A 12,986-nucleotide genomic window follows, 5' to 3' on the forward strand; every position below is an offset into this window, starting at 1 on the left:
TAATAAAAAAAAAAGAGATGGTAAGTGAAAAGCAAAATGTAATAAAAATTAAAAGTGCTTTTTGTATAGGAAGAGAGGAAGGACAGCATCTGGTTTCTATTAACCATGGAAAAGTTTTACTGTACGACAGAATGAAGCCCCACTGTAGACAGAAGAAAATCTAAAATCCATAGACTGTGAGGACACTTCTCTATGAATCAATAATGTTAACAATCCACTCCAATCTTCAGAAAACCTAAGTGCTCAGTCCAGATCCTGTTCCCATGATTGGGGAAAGGAGGAGCACATGGTATGAATTAAGACAGCGAAATGTAAAATGTGTCCCCGCTGCTGAAAAACTAAATATAGGAAAAAAAAAAATAAAACATTAATTAAACACAGGTGTTCTCTAACCCAAGCCTGGGATAGGGCATTTATGCAAAAAAATTAAAGCATTTGCACAGTCCATCGTCCAGCAGGAATTTCAGATATAAAACACTAGAGCTATCATTCTAGACTGACTAATCTATTGGTTCACACTTCACAGTGGTAAAGTAGCAGGCGGGCAAACCTGCATTAAGAAATAAAAACCTCACACAGATACAGGTTTACAATGAGAAACAGTTAATGTTCACAAGAGGCTGGCACCTTCCTATTAAATTACTATTGACCACGTGGATTGGTTGGATCCATCTGGTTTAGCTCGGATTGGTCTAGTAACTCAAAGTCATCCGCTTCTGCATCGGTGTCTATTTCAGAGCTCGAGTTTCTTTGATATGTTTTGGGTCTTGTGTTTTCAAAAAAGCCTGAGGCTTGCTGGGTGACTCCTGCCAATGCCATTTGTATCATCCCTCTTGTGACCAGGTTGGTAAGGTTGTCTTTGATTTGCTGAGCACCAAGAGCAAGTGGTATTTCGGACTCCGATGACTCTTGCTCATCATACAGCTGGTCAGAGGACACACGATGATGACTGGCTGAAAAAGGCAGCCCGATGCTGGTATCATCTTCATCATCTATTCCCACTGTGTCTGGATTGATGGAAGGAAAATCAGGAAGATCTCGAGCAAAAGATTCTTCTGGATCACTGTGGCGGTCCAGATCTATACAAAGTAAAAACATCAATGAGTAATACATATACAGTCTACTGGATTTGCAAATCGTATAGCTGCAAAAACTCCTGCTACTGGGGGGGCTAGTATTTTGTTTGATCATCCATATGGAACAGATCTATCTGCACTCTATCTAGTTAAATACAGCATTATATCTCTTTGCCAGACTTGGTTTTACATAGTCCTCAATGAAGTTTAGATATTACAGAGAATATAATTTCTTGTACTCCCTGTAATATTTTTGAGGGACACATTGAGATTAAACCTATAGATACTGTACTACAGGGACAAAAAAAAAAACAAACAAAAAAAAACAAAAACAAAAGAAACCTGTTAGAGCCCTTCAGTAACACAGTATCCACAGAGAACTTGGATCCCTCAGTATAAATAATACCTGAATACACAGCAGGGTAGACCACACCTCTAGAAAATCCTCACCAAATGTATACAAGGCTAATAACGAGTGCTTTTAGGAGAAACAAACCGCTTATCAGGATTCTTCAAATCTCCATAGAGAAATAGTTGGGGAAGCAGGGGAAAAATAGATGTCTTTGGAGTGTTAGGAGTTTTAAATGACCCCAAGACTGGACAGCACTGGTAGGCACAAGACGCTGGTCATCTAGTTTCAAAGCGGTGCATACTGTATCAATAGTTGAAAAATAGGATTTTTGTACTTACCGTAAAAATCCATTTCTCTGAGTTGATTGACGGACACAGCGATCCATATTCAGAACAATAGGGTTATATCGTCCCCTACAGGAGTAGGACACTAGGCAGAAAAAAAAACTTATGGGCAGTTCTAGCTGGTATACATCCCCCTCTCTGCTATAGGCCTTCAGTTTAGTAACAAGTAGTGTCAGAAGTATAAAAACTCCAAAGTAGGGTGGGTGCTGTGTCCATCAATGAACTCAGAGAAATGGATTTTACGGTAAGTACAAAAATCCTTTTTTATCTTTCACTCATTGACGGACACAGAGCTCCATATTCAGAACCATAGGGACGTCCCCAAGCAGTGCCAAATATGAAGGGTGGGACAACAAAAAATCTGAGGGCTAAACAGGTAACAGGAGCTCAACCTGAACATTTCACTCCCAAAGAGAGAACAGACACTCTAAAAAGCAGCCTGTAAAACCTTGCAGCCAAAAGGAAGCATCCGCAGATGCCAACACATCCACTTTGTAGAATTTAGTGAAAGTGTGCACCGACGACCAAGTGGCCACCTTGCAAATCTGAGCCACTGACGCCCGATGGCCGAAGGCCCAGGAAGCCGTGTAGAGTGCGCCGTTACAGAGAAAGGAGGAACCTGAGCCTTGATAGAATATGCTTGAGTCACCATCTGCAGAAGAAGCTAACAGCCCTTTTTTTGGCCCGCCCGTGATCACAAACAGTGAGTGTGACTTCCAGAAATACTCTGTGACTGCCAGATACAACCGAATCGCCCGAACCACATCCAAGGCATGCAAAGCAAATTCCTTGGGATGAGTGGGACTGGGACACAGGGAAGGCAACACAATGTCTTCATTCAAATGCAAGTCAGAGACCACCTTAGGTAGGAATGACAGGCGTGGACTAAGAACCACATTATCTTTGTAGACCACCGGATAAGTAAGACAAGACAACACCACAAGTTCCCACCCCCTGCGAGCAGAGAGAGGTGATGGCTACCAAAAAAGCTACCTTCTGAGACAGGCTGTAATGGAAATATTGAATTCTAGTGTTTTTTTTACCTGAAATGGACATTATTCTGTTTATTAATATGAATAACAGTGAAATGCTGTGTGGACATTCTGATACTCAAAATGGGTGCCAATTCCTGTTCTACTGAGAACATATGTTTGCTAAGGGGGAGGGGGGGTTTGGTTTGAAATGTATTTACCAAGTAATTCCCCATCTTATCCTTTCATCATCAAACCTAGCTGAGTGAACCATAAAAAGGAAGACAATTAACATCCTTTAAGATGCTGACCATCTGGTTTTTTTGACTATATAGTAAAGGTGACCATAAATGGTAATTGAACCTTTTTGGGTTTAGGTGTAGGAAGTCCTTGACCATACATGGTATGCAAAGGGAGGGGGTCTTCCCCTGAGAGGGGGTAGATATAAGCCCAAGCTGGATTATGATTCTGCCTCTATTGCATTTGAAGGCTGACTAGGACACAAGATGGTAACATAGAAATTCTGTGTGTGTGGGGTAATCTATACCTTGTAATGTATTCTTTGTCTCGTGTATGGTTCTGTGTGACTTTGTCCATTTGCAACACTATTTGTAAAGATCACTGTTTCTTAAGATCTTATCATCTATGTCATAATTGATTCATCTAAAGTTTATTTTCTGTAAAATAAATAAGATCTTTATTTTAGCAGTTATCATTCATTACTTATTTTAATGGTAGTAGCCTAAACAACATTGGCTAGATTTTTGTATAGAAAAAGGTTATTGACTAATAAGTGGAAAAGAGAGGGGACTAGGAAAATTTCCTTAACAAATGGTGCCTCGTGTGAGGAGTTTGTTGAGACAGAGCTGATCTATTAAGTGCTAATTGTCTTTGTTTTACTCATCTCTGTCTCAAGATTAGCAAGCTCTTAAAATAACTTTCATTCTTTTTGCCTTTCTTTTTCTCCTATTGTCTGTACTAATACCTTGATGAGACTGATATGAACAGTATAATTAAAATAAAATTGTACTGAGAGTGAATGAGAAAACATCCTAACTGCTAAGTTGCGCCTCATTGCAGGAGGGTGCAAGGGTGAATGATAAGGGTTCAGATTGGGACGCTTGGAGGCAGTGGCTATACAATCGGTGTTTTTTTTCTGCCAAAAAGTAGTTTCAGTTGAGCCCTGAAAGAGATTTTGGTCAAGACGCTTCCCAATCTTCGTGATTGAAACGCAACTGTGGGCCGAAGTCGCACTGAATAATCTTGATGTGTATGAAACTATCTTTCTTTGTAATCTACTAATTGGGGATTGTAAGCTTTGTAATTAGACCTGTGAACACTGTTTATATTATAACTGCCTTCTGTACTCCAAGCACTCAAAGGGCTCTGATCATCCAAGTTTGTGCTAATCTTTCTTGAGATAACAGAAGTAATAGTCATTGTTTTTTTTTAGAATACTTTGGAAAAGTCCACGGGGGAGATTTGAACTCGCAGGAAGTTCAGGAATCTCCAGGCTAACTTTGAAGGACTATAGTCAGCATAGGAAAAATTCTATATTGACAAGTAGTGAAAAAGGCAGCAACGGTGACAGGGGCGGTACCTGTCAACCCAATCATTGGCCAGAGATTAGCTACCTCTGGGGGGCAACCTCTTAAGGTTGGGAAATCAATTTCAGGGTCCATAATCCGTAAGGATGGGTAATAAAATCGCTTCAAAGAGGGCGTCTAACCGTGTGGAACCCTACCACTTGACCCCGAAGGAAGAGATGATTTATAAATATGGGCCTTGGGTTGTGAAATATATTCAAGATTGGGATTGCTGGACTGGGAAGAAGTATTCTAAAAGAGGGACTTTTAAGCCTAAAGCCTGGGAGGCCTTGTGGTATAGTCACTACAGGAAGATGATACGCCCAAATGAACGAGATGCTTGGAGTGCATGGATGGTAGAATCCATGAATAGGGCTAATGATGTGAATATTTTTACTGTGAGAATTAAGGCGAAAACACACCAAATGCCGCTAAGGATTAGAGAAAAGCAGGAGGCGCTACTAGAGCCAAATCCCCAGAGTAGTGAGAGTGATGAAGAGGGAGAAGATGCAGAATTGTCAGGATTGGGGCCTTATGCAATCGCCCAGGCCCTATTAGCAAAGTACTCAAAAACTGATTCAGACTGGAGAGATAAGCCCCTCTCCTCTTTTTTGTCACTTGCAACTGCTATTGAAAGAAATATAGCTGATTGGGAGTCACTGAAACCTCAAAGGATCTGCATTGTCACTGATCAACCGAACAGTGCAGATCTCGGCCTAAAACCAAAAAGGAAGCCTGTCTGCTTCAACTGCAACAGACCAGGACACTTCAAGAGGGAGTGTAGAGCTCCAAGACAAATTAGGCCACCAGGACCTAAAAGGGAATCTGTAAAAGGAATCTCTAAGTGATGTGGAGAGCTCCCGGTGTTACCTGTAATCTCAACAAATGAGAAAGGAAGTGCTTATCTACAAATTACATTAAATAATCAGACCCTAAATTGGTTAGTAGACACCAGGCCAGCTCGTTCAGTTTTGAAATCCAGTGAGGTAAATCTTCACATTCAAAATACAATTAGGGGAGTTGGTCTAGGGGGCACATCATATCCCCCTACTGGAAACCACTCCCACAAAAGTTTGAATTGGACCCTTTCAAACTGAAGCCTTCCTGCTCTTGAGCGATTCAGTTCCTTGCAATTTGCTAGGAAAAGATTTGCTCTCCCAAATGAAAGCACAAATACAATTTACTGAGGGTGGAATGGAAGTAAATATCCCTTCAGATCCTGACCAGCACCAAATAGAAACAGCATAATCGCCTTATGTAAATTGGAACCAGACACAAGTTTTGCAGAGAGCTTGCCCAGTGATTTATCCAAAAGCATGAATCTAAAGAGGAGAACACTGGAATAATGATCCACTGCCCCCTTGTTAAGATAAAACTAAAAACCAGATGCTATCCTCCCTAGGTTACCTCAGTATCCATTGAAATTGGCTCAATTGGAGGGAATTGGAGCATATTGGTGAAAGTGAGTTCACCAGCTAATACCCCATTGTACCCTGTGAAGAAAAAAAAAAAAAGACATTTAAGGTTAAAGCATGGGAGGAGCTGTGGTATGCTCATCATAAAAAGATGACACGCCCAAATGAAAGAGATGCTTGGAGTATATGGATGCTAGAATCATTGAACAGGGCAGAGGAAGTGAATGCTTTTGCTTTGGGATTTAAGGAGAAATCTTTCCAAGCAACACTTCAAAGTAGGGACAAGCAGAAACTGTCCAACAAGTCACAACCCCAAAGTTGTGGCAGTTATGAACAGGGGGAATAGTAAGCGAGCGGGAAAGACTCTGATGATCTTTGCAGCCAGGTGGATAAGTAGACAGTATGAACATTTGAAATTGCAAAACACGTCCCTAAAAGAAGCTCTAGATATAGCCAAAAGTAACATCAGTGCTTTAGAAGTTTCTAAGTCAAATTCTGATGCTAACTACCGCCACCTAGTAATAGAAAACAAGAGATTACAGGAAGAAGTTCATCAGCTGGTAAAAAGACTGAAGGATGCAGAAAGTGAAGTAAAATCCTTATCTGTCAGCTGCCAGAAGCAGCTTGCTCAGTCTTCAAAAAGAGTGGATAACAAAGCAACTGATTTGGTTATGTCCAAATTCAGTGGGACATCCACACCTAATGTACGTACCAACAGGGATAAATCCATGGAAGGTAGGAGTTCTCACAAAAATTGCCCCTATATCTTGTAAAGTATTTGAAAAAGCGTCTAATCCAGTTGGAACCTTTCCAGTCGTAGCCATCGAACATTCTCCGTCATCTAAAACAAAGCCTCATGTTAAGAGACGCTGTACAACTTTAGATAAGATAAAATGTAATGCATGTGGACTATTTGGCCACATAGCTCGATTCTGTCTATCACGTCCCATTGAAAACGTAGTGAAACAAAATCCATACAGGACAACGAGACGTGATTTTAAAGTGTACTCCGTACGCTTTGCAACATGGCCTAGGTGTAATAAGTATGAACAGCCTAGATCATGGGTCGCATTCCAAAATCCTAAATTAGAGAACGCGTCCATACAGGATGAGAATGAGGAAATTATTCGGGATGGGTCTTTGAAAGAATTTCAAACTTACAAAACAGATTTTAAGGAATTGAAAGGAAGACGTACAGGTTATTATAGAAAACATGCCGGTATTTGTGGTGTCTAGAGTTTTAACCTAGCTAATTGTGAGAGTAAGTTTGGTCTGTGAAATACATGAACTATATATGTTGTGTTGTCTGATGTTTATCACAGCTGCTGACAGCCCACTGACCCCCCTCCTTTCTAGTCAGATCTGTCAGTGTATTGTCATGTAAATTGCCTGGTAATTCATTACAGTGAGAGGTGAGATCTCTAATAGTGAACTGAGATGTGTATTCACTAACATGTGTTTTGTTTTCCAGAGAGACAGTTCTAAAGAGTGTCATTGTGATGAGGTATTATGATTTGTGAATATATGGTACCACCTAAATATTTTTTTTATGAGCTGCTCATTTTTGACCATGGTGAAATTTTTTTGGGGAATTAATGGTATACCTTAAACAAAATCCACGTGGTAATTAGTTTGAGCTCAACAGTTTTTGGTTTTTGAAAAAGTGCACTGTTCCAACTTAGGAAAAATGTTTAAGTCTTTCTTTATGGAATGTAATGTATTGTATAATTGTGTGTTTCATATGCTAATTTTTGTCACATGTACCTAATCATCGGTTTATTTTTAGGAGGAAGAAAAATGTAATATTTATTTGTAGTTCTAAATTTATTGGTGTTTTATCCTTCAGATTCGATAATTGGGTTTCATGGCTTTCAGGACCAAAGGAGATCACAGCCTTCAGAGACAACTTTATATAAAATTAATTTTTCTTTTTTAGGTTTATTTGGATGGGGCTTCTGATGTCAGTCCATTTGGCTGTGCTTGGTTCTAGACCTTGTGTAGTGTATGTTTGGATCCGACATATGTAGAGCCCTGGTATTAATGAGTTTCTTTCCTAAACTGGTAAGCAAAACCAACTAGTTAAAGTCTGCTATGCCATATTTCCACTGACGATATGATTGGTCATCTTCAGTCTTACTTAGGTTCTATAGATGAGAATTTGATTAGGACTGCAGTGGATAATTGTCACTCTAAATACCTATATTAGGTTGAAGAAGTGTTATGAATCTCTGGCAGTGTTACTGCATTTATTGGTAAGGGTATTTTGGAAATATTGGCCAGAGTTTGATATGTTTCCTCTATGCCCAAAGATCAGTAACAGATGGTACTTGTAGCTCCATGGATCTAACTTGTAAGGGTCTGCTGTTATACTTGTGTTTACGACTGGTTCACACCCTCCTGTTAATTGAATTAGTTACACACCAAGCCAGTCCTTTCTTTTCAAACTTAGCTCATTGCCTCGGGGGTAATGTAATTTTGTCTTCCTAGCAGTCCCTCTGTGTGCCCCCAAGTGTATTTCAAGGTTACTTCCTGCCGAGTGACACCAGGCAACTATCTGCTCTTAAAGTTCCTGTTTGTTTTTACGTGGCTATTCATTATTGGCCATCTGTGCCCAGTAGCAGAAGTTCCTTGAGCTGGAAATACACTATGCATTTTTTGTTTTTCAATCTCCTTTGGATTGTCCTTCAGATATGTAATACGAGGGCCTGCCTGCTTGCATACAATTTGAGAGTGTTTAGGTCTGACCTCATATTGTATGGTTTTGATGACTCTGAAGAAGCATTGTATGGGAAAATTGTATGTGAATTGTATGGTGTGTTGCCAGCTTCGGACTTTGTGCCTTGACCATTCAAAGGGCCCTCACTTTTGTTATATGGGTGGACATGCTGTATTCTCCTCAGTTGGTGCCCATAGGTGTCCTTCCTGTCCTAGACTCCTTTTGTACCTTAACTAGTATTCTGTGTCCTGCATGCCAGTTAGACCAGCGCCCCAGTGCTGTACTATGCTCCTGCCACCCATGTGAGTCCTATCGGAATAGTGTTTATGTTGTATGGGTGAAGGATAACATTGTCTGATTACCGGATTGACAAACGGGTCACAAGGTGTGCAGCCTTTGTAAAGAACCAGGTGTACATGTTGGAAGGTTAATTTCAATCCGGATATTCAGACTATTCCCATAGTTTGGTTGAAGAGAGGTTTATTGGAGACTGCAGGAGCTGGGGGCATGACACTGGGTGCTTTAAACACTATTGACCGGAAGGTACTCAGGAACACATTGGGGAGTCTGGAACTACATGTTGGTGAAGGGGTTAGGAAATCTCACTTACTCTGTCCAGCACCCAGGTACAATGAGAGGTGTTCCAGGACCCAGGAAAAGTGTTTGCCTCTTCCTCAGTGGGACAATTTCCACGTCGCAAAGACAGGCAGGTGGGGGTAGTATCCAGGTTTACTATGAGTCATATGGATTGGTGGATGACTCAGTTCCATGGCTGTCAAAACCAGATTTGCACTGTTCTCATCCCTGATTGCAGGGACTGAACATCGTGCGTATACCTTGGTCAATTTGGGTACTATCCTATCCGACTCTACAGTGTTACACCCCAGAGTCCATTATGTTCTGATGGTTTATGAGTCTGGACCACCTCAGATGATTGATGTTGACGGGTGCTAGAGAAAGGAAAGTGTTGTGTTATGTCAAAGGAAACCGGACAGAATCATGAGTCAGCAATGCTGGAAAAGGAAGGGGTCATGTGTCATAGATGCCGAGGTATTGTCCCAACCTGTCCTAAACAAAGTTAAAATTATTTGAGACCAGGGCACTGGTGCTGCTATCAAATGTCTAGTGATGCACTGTGTTCAGCATCAGGTTAAATTATACTCAGCAGGGTACACTACCTCGGGGATCTATTGCACATCTTCTCTTGTCCTTGGCATGGATATAGCAGGAACACTGGGACGTACCCCTATTACCCCAGAGAAAATACTTCATATCAAACATGACATCCCTTTACATCTGCAGAAACTTCCTTTGGGATTTGGGGCAGAGTTAAAAGTTTGGTAAGTTAAAAGTTTGGTAGTTAGACTTTGGGCAACAGGATTTGAATAGCGCCCGCAGTTTCTGCCATGCGTTAATAGAAGGGCCCTACTTAAGGGATTAATAATCCAAGGGGAGGCGGTTGTGCAAAAAGATAATAGCTGCAGGGGGAAATGATCTGATGGAGTTGGCTACAGTAAAGTTCTTGGTGGAAGCAGAGTAGGCTTCCCTGAATAAATGAGTTTTCAGGGATCACCTAGTGGTGGATGAGGGTAGGAGCTGGCTGGACGTACTGGAGTATGGGCTTCTATAGATTCTAAAGCAGTACTGATAGTGAGCCTGGGAGGAGGTAACAAGTGAGCTGGAGATCAGGATGCCTTAAGAGGAGCAGAGTGGATTATTTGGGTGATATCTTGAGATCAAAATAGATTAATCCAAATATTTCAGGTTACGTTTTTTTAATGGGCATACTGTATACAGTCCTAGGGCCACAGCTTTAGTGAACTCCACCCTGTAGCTGTCCTGATTTGGGTAACTATTAGGAGACCGATGTGGGGTATTGTGCGAATTTAATAGAGGACCCTAAAACAATATAAAGTTACAGGAAAAACAAACTACATTTTTGAATTTTTGTTTTTCAGGAGAAGCCTCTAAATTGGAGTAATTAAGTGCAGTCAGGTTTACCTAAATTATAAAAGTTTTTTTTTTTTTTTTTTTTTTATCAACTTTTTGTTAATCTCTCCTTACTGTGTACCTGACCTGCAAATTCGTACTGCTGATCACTAGTGCGGGAGAGGAGTTGCCCTTTTTGTAAAGTAGTTGCTGCAACGCTTTTTGTTTTTTCTCCTTTTTCAGTGCAGTCAACAATAGATTTCAGGGCAACTATGTATTAGTGAATTTTTTTTTTTTTTTTTTTTTCTTTTAATACAGATTAAATGCTCTGTAACTATCCAAAGTTGAAGGTGGTAAATAAAAATCTTAGTTGGAGCAGCATAAAATCTGTAGTTTTTATATATTTTTTTTTAATTTTTAATTTTTTTCTTTTTCATTTTTATTTGTATTATCCTTTCTGCTCATTTTTATTACTTCTTATTTCCTTTATGTTTCCTTTATGCTGTTTGGGTTAAAGGTGCTGAACAAATTCCGTTCTTTTTCCAAAGAAGAACTGTCTCCGTCGAAGCCTATTGGGGAGAAACGCTGCGTCAGAAGAAGGAGGAGCCGCGCCGCCACTCATTACACCGCTGGTATTGTACTGCAGACAATCCGCGGATACCGATCGATACAGGCACTTTTTTTTTCAAGATTGATGTAAGTGTATTTACCTTATACAATAAATTTACTTGGGGATAATGCACTATTTGTGGCCTTCCTTGCTCTTTTCTCCTATGTGGAATTGCTATGGATGCTAAACCGAGTGCAAGTGTCAGGAGAAACCCTTCCATCACTACAAGTGCAGGGAGAAAGGAATGATTTAAAACGCTCTTCATTTCTTTATATCCACGGAAGCTGACCCAAAAAGTTCCAAGGCTACATAGGAGAAGTTCTGGTCCTGTAAAGATCCCGGCCAATGTGCAATAATTTTGAAGGTCTATGAATATCTGCAATCTGGTGAGTGGGGAACCTTGAGGGGCACCATATCACTCTGCAAGCACCTTAATTATTTGGCACCTTGGCACTTTAATTGGATCACTATAAGGACTCTTTTCAAGCACGGAATATTTATTTGGACTATTTCTAACCACCTATTTGTTTATTGTGCACTATTATATATATTTATTTGTTATTGCTCAGATACTTTTAAGCACTTAGCACTTTTTTACATTTGATCATACAGTGTGCACTTTATAAAATATTGATTATTGTATTTATATCACAGCACTTAACACTTTATTTGAGCTAGCGCTGCATAAATTCGTTTTCATCATTTTTCACATTTTTATTACTTATCTATCTTTCTTCCCTTCATCCCTTTTACTAATTTTTCATTACTTACCTATCTTTCTTCCCTTTCCTAGTTTAATATTCTAAGTTGTTCTTTTGATTTCTATCTTTCTATCTTCTATTCTCTTAGATAATGTAACTAAGGCACCAGCCATCAGCTTCAAGAGTCAGATGGGAACCCGCAGAACCATATTTAAAAACCAATGAAAAAAAGAGTATCCCTATAAATCCAGGTCTTATATTTTAAATCCCTCGACCTGCCTACTGCTTTAACCTTAGCTTTACCTGTTAACATTAATAATCCTTAATGGCCACACAACTGCAACAATCTTGATCCCCCCATAACTGTGTTCTGACATAAACTCTTTTCTTTTTGTATTCATGCACAACTGTCCGGAGGCCTTCCCTACCACTACCTGAAGAAGCAACAACTACCACCATGCCATAGCTTGAGACAAGGGTGCAAGACTGAACTTTCCTTAACCATGTTGAAAAGTGCCATGTCGCGGTCCGATCCAATCTTTGCAAACATCACACAGCATTCCCTTGTTATGGGGTTAAAAGATGCCAGGATCCCGCCATCGATGTTGGAGTTCCACTCTTCCAAGGCAGAGGAGTGAGTAAACATCGTTGCACTCATGGTCCGGATGTAAGTTCTCAGAGACACCAGGATTTCTATGACTTTTCAGTCTCAAGTCTATGTTGATGTGTTCATAAGAACAGATAAAGAGTTTCGTCGCGTTCAAGAAAAGAAGTGGAGGCCGCCGTGGTGGTGGTGGGGGGGGGGGGGGGGGTTGGACCTTCTGGGCTGTTGTGGGTGGGTACAAACTTTTAAGTTCAAAGTTATGAACTTCAGGGGGATATGTAATGGAAATATTGAATTCTAGTGTTTTTTTTTTACCTGAAATGGACATTATTCTGTTTATTAATATGAATAACAGTGAAATGCTGTGTGGACATTCTGATACTCAAAATGGGTGCCAATTCCTGTTCTACTGAGAACATATGTTTGCTAAGGGGGAGGGGGGGTTTGGTTTGAAATGTATTTACCAAGTAATTCCCCATCCTATCCTTTCATCATCAAACCTAGCTGAGTGAACCATAAAAAGGAAGACAATTAACATCCTTTAAGATGCTGACCATCTGGTTTTTTTGACTATATAGTAAAGGTGACCATAAATGGTAATTGAACCTTTTTGGGTTTAGGTGTAGGAAGTCCTTGACCATACATGGTATGCAAAGGGAGGGGGTCTTCCCCTGAGAGGGGG

At 40.3% G+C, this 12,986-nt stretch overlaps 1 protein-coding gene across 1 annotated transcript in view; it reads right to left on the bottom strand.

The window, feature by feature from the left end:
• Positions 1 to 427: 427 nt before the first annotated feature.
• RETREG3 (reticulophagy regulator family member 3) overlaps positions 428 to 12,986 on the bottom strand; it is a 497,032-nt gene continuing 484,473 nt past the window's right edge. Inside the window, exon 9 of the mRNA XM_082272543.1 lies at positions 428 to 1,079. Within this exon, the coding sequence (XP_082128669.1) occupies positions 643 to 1,079 (437 nt within the window). The 3' untranslated portion in view covers positions 428 to 642. The remainder of the gene's footprint in view (positions 1,080 to 12,986) is intronic.

Source organism: Pelophylax lessonae (genome assembly GCF_965119305.1).
Source record: "Pelophylax lessonae genome assembly, chromosome: 11".
Taxonomy (NCBI): Eukaryota; Metazoa; Chordata; class Amphibia; order Anura; family Ranidae; genus Pelophylax; species Pelophylax lessonae.